Source organism: Aspergillus aculeatus (assembly GCF_001890905.1).
Source record: "Aspergillus aculeatus ATCC 16872 unplaced genomic scaffold ASPACscaffold_6, whole genome shotgun sequence".
Taxonomy (NCBI): Eukaryota; Fungi; Ascomycota; class Eurotiomycetes; order Eurotiales; family Aspergillaceae; genus Aspergillus; species Aspergillus aculeatus.
This window is the reverse complement of record NW_017962981.1, coordinates 159,537-168,053: the sequence shown is the minus strand read 5'-3', so window position 1 is coordinate 168,053 and position 8,517 is coordinate 159,537. Positions and strand designations below refer to the sequence as shown.

The 8,517-nt window shown below is 50.9% G+C and overlaps 3 protein-coding genes across 3 annotated transcripts; 1 reads left to right on the top strand and 2 right to left on the bottom strand.

Moving 5' to 3' along the window:
• Positions 1-51: 51 nt before the first annotated feature.
• On the bottom strand, positions 52-1,672 carry ASPACDRAFT_27514 (IFRD domain-containing protein; the record flags this gene model as incomplete). Its single annotated transcript, XM_020199501.1, has 2 exons — positions 52-1,321; positions 1,479-1,672. 2 exons carry the CDS (start codon positions 1,670-1,672, stop codon positions 52-54), a joined length of 1,464 nt encoding a protein of 487 aa, XP_020056987.1.
• A 769-nt stretch (positions 1,673-2,441) lies between these two features.
• Positions 2,442-5,640, bottom strand: ASPACDRAFT_1880238 (exosome non-catalytic core subunit RRP4). The gene is made up of 5 exons (XM_020198196.1): positions 5,408-5,640; positions 5,229-5,345; positions 4,363-5,172; positions 3,612-3,833; positions 2,442-3,531 (listed from the first exon to the last, which is right to left on the bottom strand). Exons 1-5 carry the CDS (start codon positions 5,500-5,502, stop codon positions 2,595-2,597), a joined length of 2,181 nt encoding a protein of 726 aa, XP_020056986.1. The 5' UTR covers positions 5,503-5,640; the 3' UTR covers positions 2,442-2,594.
• Positions 5,641-6,120: 480 nt separating this feature from the next.
• Positions 6,121-7,411, top strand: ASPACDRAFT_77542 (putative RNA binding protein Rnp24). The gene has a single exon (XM_020204979.1). The coding sequence runs from the start codon at positions 6,237-6,239 to the stop codon at positions 7,020-7,022; it is 786 nt and encodes a 261-aa protein (XP_020056985.1). The 5' UTR covers positions 6,121-6,236; the 3' UTR covers positions 7,023-7,411.
• Positions 7,412-8,517: the final 1,106 nt, after the last annotated feature.

Here is an 8,517-nt window from a genome sequence, read left to right as displayed (position 1 = left end):
CATGCAACATAGTAAAGGAAAAGGCGCATATCGCGAAGGTCTAAAGTTCGACTAATATTCTTCATCGGAGTGATCATGGACGGCCCATCGGCGGTTATTCCGGGATTTGGCGGCGCGTTTCGCAGCGCTACGATCCGAGGAAGAGGCGAAGTTCATGCGCACCATCACGGGGAGATTATCGAGGACGGCACGGTTTCCCTGGAAGTAATGGGCGGCAAACCCACCCTGCAAGATGCGACGGAGCGAGTTCAGACGGATCCACTTCCACCACCGGTCAATGTTCATGACACCCTGGCTGCCGACCTTAACGGTCAACTTGCTGCCGTAACGCCGGTTCGTGTCTTGATCAATGGCGGTGTTATACATGGGCCCTCGCCGTGGGTTGGTAACGGTGGTTAAAATGGAGGTGAAGTTGCTGTGCAGGCTCTTCTTGTCGCGTTTGCTGATGCGTTTGTTGTGGATCGTGGCCAACGACTGCAATTGCTGTTCGAGCTCGTGGGTGTTGTGGTAGGCATTGTAGCGCTTGATGAGCTTGGGGCCGGACCGCTCGCCGGGCGATAAGAAGGACTCTTCGTCGGAGTCGGCGTCATTGGAATGACCTTCCTCGTCTTCCTCGTCTTCGTCGTCTTCCTGCTCGGTATAGCTCTTTTCATAGAGGAGTGCAATATTCTCCCCGGCGGCGACTTGCACGCCCGAATCGCCACTGTCCAGCTGATCCATGAAGATTTGCACAGCATCCTCACTCTCACCTTCGAGATCGTCAATCTCTGTCGCGAGCATTCCCCATTCCTGCAACGCGGCCGTTACACTGTTGGCATCATCCGGGGCGTCAATAGACTGGCCATCGGACGCCGCAATGTCGAGGAAGAAGGTCATCTGATCGAGGATGCCGTCTTCACCGGCACCACCGAACATAGTGCAGACACCAAGACAGTGGATGGCGGCGGCTTTGATCGAGGTCGAGGCGGAGTCCCGAATGCTGCGGGATAGGAGTGACTCGACATTTTCATAGATAGTGTTGTCAAAGGCCGTGATGGCCAAGAGCTCGAGGGCGCGCAGGGCTAGAGTTGTCTCGCGCACGCTGGACTCGAACTTGACACTGCGGCAGAAGGCCGCCAGTAGATCAGAGACCTGGCTACGAATGTGATCTTCGACGTAGTGGGACTTGGCCAGGCGACAGAATGCGGCGTAGGCCTCCTCACGACTTAGAATACTGCTACGCTTGCGGTCGAGGATGTCAGCAACAACATCGTCGAGTTCCTGCGTCCAGTTGTTGGTGTCCTGATCGGGATCTTCAGTGAGGTCATCCAACGAGCCAATGCTATAACGTCCGAATCAGCATTAGTCAGGCCAAGAAATTTCCAAAAGTTGACGATGATGTCATCCCGGGGAAGCGGGCGGCGCAAAGAGCACACAGAATAGGGAAGGAAAGGATAGAGAATGACCGGCAGAAAGGGAAGAAGAGAAAAAGAGCTCACCTCAAAGCAGTGGTCTCATCGCTTAGGTTTCCTGCATCTTCTTCATCCGAGCCATAGCGACTGGTCGGCCGCGACGAAGGACGAGAGTTTTGGGCGGAGGCGGTGCGCGATGTGCGGCGCGAGCCTTCACGAGAGGCGGCCTTGCGAGAGATCGTTTTGCCGCTCTCCAACACCTGACGACGTAAGTCTGGCATGGTATGATTGTAGTAGGCAGAGCAGAGAAGTGAAGAGAATGGCCGATGTGACAAATCAAGGGGGAAAAGGTTGGTCCTTTTTTTTCCCTGAGCTTGTTTGGACCCTGACAGGCGAGTTATATAGCCTTAGATTTGGAGAATGGGTCGAGGAGGAAGTAAGGGTTGTCTGATGAGAATAGAGAGGTGAGGGAAAGAAGCTATGCTAGAGGTATAGAAGATGTCGATTGTAAAAAGATTTCTTCGGAGACAAATGACATGGTAAGTTAGAGAAGGAAAGATTCTTCTTCGGTTGAAGGAAGAAAAACGAGAGAGAGAGAGAGAGAGAGAGAGAGAAAAGTGGATTAGAGGAGAAGAAAGAGAAGAAGAAGAAGAAGAAGAAAAGCAGTCCGCATAGAAGACGGATAAGTCAGTCAAGTCAACTGGTGAGTGAGTGGTTCCCGCCCGTCCTCGGCCCTATTGTGTACCGTACCGTACAGTACATTACAGACAGTCCTCCAAGTTCTTTGCTGACCATTCATTTGTTTGTTATTTGCCCTTCTGCATTGGGCATGGGGGCATGTGGCATGTGGCATGTGGTTTCGTGCGTTTACGGAGCCATTCTCACCAAAGTTCTGATTGTCCTCTATCTCTCTTTCTCTGTTAATAAGACTCTGCCAATCAATGCCCGGTCTATCACCACGTGATGCGGGGTTAGGCCTTATCGCTAGAAGGCAATCATTTTTCCTAGACATTACATACCCATACAACTATTGATAGTTAATCACACTGAGGTTCATAGTTATTGTTGACTGTGATTTATCTTGCAAGACGGAGGGAAAGAGGAGATCCAGTAGTAGAAGGGAGTGAGGGGGTATCTTAACATCTTATCAAGAGTAATCGTAGTCATCTATGTATACAAAAAAGAAATTACCCTCAAACACCCTTATTTCCGTTGCAAGACCAACTCAAGAACACGCTGCGCTTTGCTGCCCTCCAGGTACTCTCTTCCTTCTCGGCGCCTGTCATCTTCATCCTCGTCATCGCCGAGTTCCAGATCCACCTGAAGACTAGCCTCATATGCGCTCATGACTGTCTCCTCATCAACCCGGATACCTCCGTTCACCAACACTCGGATACACTGCGCCAACCGGGCAATCTCGCGTCTCGTCTGTGGCGGGATCTCGTCGTTCTGACTGGAGTAGATCGAGCTCGACACCATTTCTTCCATACGTGTGATTGAAACGTTTTCTGTCGTCGACGAGGCCGCCGTCGCACCGTCTGCGTGCTTCGAAATCCAGATATAGCCGTTCACCCCGAGGATCACATCGACATCTCCGCCCCCATTGGCTGTGCTGACGGTCCAAACCTGCCTCCGTGACCGAACCACACCGCCGACTGCGCCCGTCGCAGCTGCCGCGCTTCCTACACCACCCTTGACAGTCGAGCTAGATGCGCCACTGCCGCCCGTGCCCGTCACAGCGAGGAACACGCCATTCCTCAATTTCCCGTATTTCAGAGACCGCGTGTGAAGCGAAGCGCCTCCATCCGAATGTACACTCTGCACCTCAGCCACGACCAAGTCTCCTTCGCTGAAGAACGTTCGAATCTGCAGTTCGTCGGCGCTTGTGCGGCGGCGGAGAATACCTCCCGGTAGGTTGATTGCCGAGAGAGGCAGTTGAGCGAGTAATGGAGCGGCGACATCGACTTTCCACCGGCGGGACTGTACTTCGACAATGCGCCCTACCACCAGATCACCGATCTCTGGAGTGTATCGTGCACGTAGGGGCTGGACGGAAAGCAGCTTGTTGGTCTTCTGCACGGTACCGGCAACAGTGGCGATGATTGAAGTTGAGAGCGGGTTTGTATAGGTACCATGACCTCTACGCCGGGGGTGGGACAGAAACGCATTAGCCATGGTGGGCAAAAAAGAAGAGATGACGGTTGTTGCAGGATTACGAACCTCATCCATTGCGGATCATCAGTGACAACCTCACCCGGCGTCAAGACTCCGGCGACAATATTGGTGCCTTCAACCAACCGTTGACGCTTGTTGGGTCTGGATGAACTGCCTGCCGCCAATTCTACGCCGCCATCCGAATCGACGGACATGGCATCTGAGTCGGAGTCGAAATTGGGCAGGTCAACATCTTCCACCACCGGGGGCAGAATTGTAATAGCCATGCTTTAAAGGTATCAAGTAGCGAAGAACCAATGATTTAGGTGGCAAGGTTCAATTTGTCCAATGGAGTCGGACGGAAAATGCTGGGAGGTGGTTACATTCGTTGCATTCTCGTCGGTCATTCTGTGAAGACTTTCCGGACCGGGGACAAACCAGACAAACTTCTGGTGGAGATGCACGTGAATCCCGCTCCTTTAGCATTCACATCAAGGATGTATAGCCTGCCGCAACCCTTACCATTGATGATTGCACCTTTGCATTGAATAGTTTTTATCCTTAATGTTTCTATTCTGGTTCTTTGCTTTTTGGCAAATACAAAAGGACTAGGAACATTGATTGACTACGTAGAATAGAAGCTCAGTCGCCAGAGGAAGATGTCAGTTCTGCATAACGTTTTATCGAAGTGCAGGCTTGATTAGAGTACAAAGCCGACCAACATAAGATCCTCTATAGCTACTATACGTAGCCTCCCCTCCTAAACACAATTACGCTAGATGAGATGCTGTGGGCTCAAGCATTTATGCCTGAGGACCGCTTCGATGTCCGCTTCGCAGGAGTAGAACCATCATCGTCCTTGTCCTTCTTCTTCCGGCTTGAACGGCTGCTGCCACCCTTGGGCCGATATCCACTATCTTCGTCCCGCTTACGTTTGCCCTTGGCACCCCCAGTGGTCGATGCAGTCTCCATAAAAGCGCCATCGTCGTCATACATATCCTCGTCCTTTCGAGCCTGGGCCGTGGCTCTCTTAGACGCACGCGAGGGCCGAGAGCCAGACTTCTCGGAAGCGTTCTCGTTATCTTGAAGAAAAATCTGAGGCTGATTTCGTCGAAGCCAATTATGCACGGATATCGGTATACGTAAATTGGCATCCCGCGTACGTTCGACGAGGGATGATTTACTCGGCATAGACACCAGCTGCTCAATAGCACTCTCATCGCCCAGTTTGGCATCCAACGCCAGGTAGTACTCGGTCTCATGCTCAGGAGTCAGGAATCCAAGCTCGTGGGCGGGATAATGATCCTCCGGTTGATTGTCGGACAAGGGTGCAGAATGGGGCACCTGTGTTAGGGACGTGTACTGTAGGCGCGGTGCAAACGCTTGGCTTCGCCGAACATCGTCCTCCAGTTCACGATAGGCATGAGCAGTCATCCGACCAGCAGCCATACGACCTTTGGCATCCTTTAGCATGGATCCCGCGATGGCGGGATCATTGTAGGAGGCTGGAATATCTCGATCGGGAGGTGGCAGGAAGGTCTCATCTCCTGGCGCACTCAAGTCGAATCGTAAACTGGGAGACACGTGGAGGCTGTCGTTGAATTCAAGCAGAACCTCTAGAAGTTGACTGTAGCACTGTCAGTATCGATGGAAATCAATCAGGCGAGGGCGATGAATGCATACTCATTCTGTTCCTGGATTCTCTTAGAAAGATCCTCGATGCGCAATCCTTCGCGAATGAGCGCCTCGCTTTCCCCCATCTGCATTTCGAACTTCATTTTGAGCTTCGCAAACTTCTTTCTGATTGGCAATCATGATTAGCTAGTTGCCTAAGGACCATGCTGCTATAGAACTATGCTCACTTGAAAGACTTGTAGGACTGCCGAGTAGGGGCGCCGACGGAGGCATCCGGCAGACTTTCAGCCACCGATCTTGTCTCGTCAAGTGTTTGGGACATGACGAACACGAAGCACACTGGAAAATGAAGAGTGGGTTCAATTATTTTGCCTTTTCCTGTTGTTGAAAGGGGGTTGAGGCGTTCTAGAATTAGAAGGCTAGGGAGACTGATTAAGGGAGGAGTGAGATTCAATGTGAGTGTTTGACACTGGGGTCACTCCCTTTGCAGGACCGGCGAATCGGGCTGGAAGGATTCCGCCAAGCCCAGAGTTGATAAGGCGGAGTGTTTCTGCCCGCCGCAAAGAAAAGCGATAGCGAATGGAGAAAAAAAAAATATCTCCGACTGCGACAAGAGCTATTCACGCATACTTCACATTCTTTGTTGTGATAACTCTTCAAACTTCTTGATTCCGACCTTCGAACTCACTTATACAGCATAGTTCTGTCAGGTCCCGAACTTGTGCAATCATAGTCATGGCTAGCATTGGGGAAGGAACCCAAAAGAAGCGCAAGCTCACAGACGTTGAAGAGATCGAGATCGACGTCTCTGCCCCTGAGCCGCCATCGAAGAAAGCTTTGCGTAAAGCGAAGAAAGCAGCCACTGCAAAGCCCTCCGAGTCTACCACAGAGACTGAAGCGGTGGCCGCTGCCGAAAAACCCACCACTGCCCCCCAAAAGCGTTCAGATCACGGTGTCTGGATTGGAAATCTTGCCTTTTCTGTCACGAAGGATGATCTGCGCACCTTCATGACGAGCAACTGTTCCTTCGCGGACACGACCATTACACGCATACATATGCCCAAGGGCGCGGAAAAGTTCGGAAAATCTCAGAACAAGGGCTTCGCTTATGTCGACTTCTCCACTCAGAAGGCGGCCGAAGAGGCAATTGGCCTCAGTGAGCAGCTCCTAACGGGTCGTCGTGTGCTTATCAAGGATGCAAAGAGCTTTGCTGGAAGACCAGACAAGCCCAAGGAAGACGGTCAAACGGGCTCTGCAGCATCCGGTCATGCCCCCTCCAAACGCATATTTGTCGGCAACCTCGGCTTTGACGCCACCAAAGAAGCCATTGAGGAACATTTCGCTCAATGCGGTACTGTGGCTAATGTACATGTGGCGACCTTCCAGGACTCTGGCAAATGCAAGGGTTACGCTTGGGTGGTGTTTGAGGATCTTGCCGCAGCTGAAGCAGCGGTGAAGGGCTATGTGCTAGTGAAAGAGGATGATGAGGAGGAAGACGACTCCGAACCAGAAGAGCGCAAAAAGCCCAGGAAGCCCCGGCAGAGGAAGATTTGGGTGAACTTCCTTCTGGGACGGCGTCTGCGTATGGAGTTCGCCGAAGACGCCACTACTCGCTACAAGAAACGGTTCGGAAAGGACGGCGAGGGCAAGAGAAATAACAACTCAGAGACCGGCGATGCCGAGGCCGGAGAATTCGAATCCACCGAAGAGCAGCCTCGCCAAGCACGACCTCCTAGAGCCAAGCAAGCGAAGCCCGAATATACAAGATACGACCAGGACACAGTGCAGAAGCTTAGTGGTGCCATTGTTGAATCCCAGGGCAAGAAGACCACCTTCGATTAATGGTGATCAGTAAAGCGATGAGAGCAAGCAAGTGGACGACAGACAGGCTTCGAGGGTCGGGCGTTGGCCTTGAATGAAGAACAATACGGGAGGAAGACCCTCAACTGTATACTCTGGCCGTTGATTGTCATCGATAACGAGCGAGATTGTGAGCTGGTCAAGCCTTGCATGGTACGAGAGTCGCTTGTCGCTTTGTCTGAAATGCACGGGAGGGAGGTGTTTCCTCGACTCCATCCATTGAACTGATACCCCACCGTTTCTGCTGGTACGCATAAGTACCGTGTATGTATATAGACTTGTAGCAGAAGGGAAGGGGGAGGAGGGTGTGGATCCAAGGCAGTTTGCAGGAAGACGGGAGTTATACCCTTACGATATTTCGGAATGAAATTGATTGATTTGCTTCGTATCTCAAAGAATCAGCTGATCATTGCAATCGTTGTCATTTATATCACAATCCATCAGATTTGGTCGATCGAAGACCATCGATCTCTCGCATCTGATTATCAAACTAGTCATTCGAATTTGGACTAATTGGGACGTAAACGAATGAGATTAACGCAAGAGGCTAGTTACATACACATAGTAGTTAAGTTACACCTGCCAAGGCGTTAGTCAGCAGTATTATTCACTTCCACACTGACCAACGATGATGATGATGATGATGATGATGATTATTATTATTATTATTCTTATCCCAATTTGAGGATGTGTACAAAGTACAGTGTGTGCATGTGGATGTGGGATGTTGGAATTGAGATGCGTATGGGTGTATAGCCCACTCCAAATTCAATTTACATACGTATCTTTCTGAAGCTTCTGCCAGGACCCTCATAGAAAGGGGTCCTCTATATGTACTCGGGCTGGGGAGTATGGACATTCCTGGACATTCAAGTGGGAGTGGACTTGGAGAAGACCAACCAGTTCCACTGGTTGGAAGTATGGATGGACTATGGGGAACTCGGGAGTTGCGACCGCGCGTCGATCAAGTCGCTGTGGTTCGTTCCTGGTTTCGGTCAACTCTTTTACTGAGCTCGGATTACCTACAGTGTACTTAGGCTCAGCTATCACTACGTAGGTACTTCCAATAACTTACCTTCAACTACCTAATAACACCAAAGTACTCCGTACTCGTTCTAGAATCGCTGAGGTGGTCGTGGAGGGCACTAAACCGGATTGAGCTGGTTGACATCGAAAGAGATGTCATGGCTCTTTCAGGGCTCCGTCTCTCGCAATGCTCAAAACCACCAACTCCTCCCACCCCCAACTGATTTGAACTGAACTAACCACTCCAACTAACTTAAAGAGGTGCTGTTGTTGCTTTTCCTTTTCCCTCAATCTCTCCTTCGCCCTCTTTTTAGAGGTGCAATATTCTATCTTTATCTTCTCCCGGATTACTTCGTTTTTCTTCTGCTCTTCTTCTTGTTCTTCATCAGCATCTTCTTCTTCTACTTCTTCTTCTTCTTCTTCTTCTTCTTCTTCTTCCCTCCCCCCCCCC

Bases quoted from the DNA above. Each gene is read 5' to 3' on its own strand.
- ASPACDRAFT_77542 (XM_020204979.1), top strand. From the start codon at position 6,237: ATGCCCAAGGGCGCGGAAAAGTTCGGAAAATCTCAGAACAAGGGCTTC.
- ASPACDRAFT_1880238 (XM_020198196.1), bottom strand. From the start codon at position 5,502: ATGTCCCAAACACTTGACGAGACAAGATCGGTGGCTGAAAGTCTGCCG. The intron at 5,346-5,407 runs GTGAGCATAGTT...ATTGCCAATCAG, and splicing joins CAGTCCTACAAGTCTTTCAA to AAAGAAGTTTGCGAAGCTCA. The intron at 3,834-4,362 runs GTCCTCAGGCAT...ATACCTTTAAAG, and splicing joins GCGAAGCGGACATCGAAGCG to CATGGCTATTACAATTCTGC.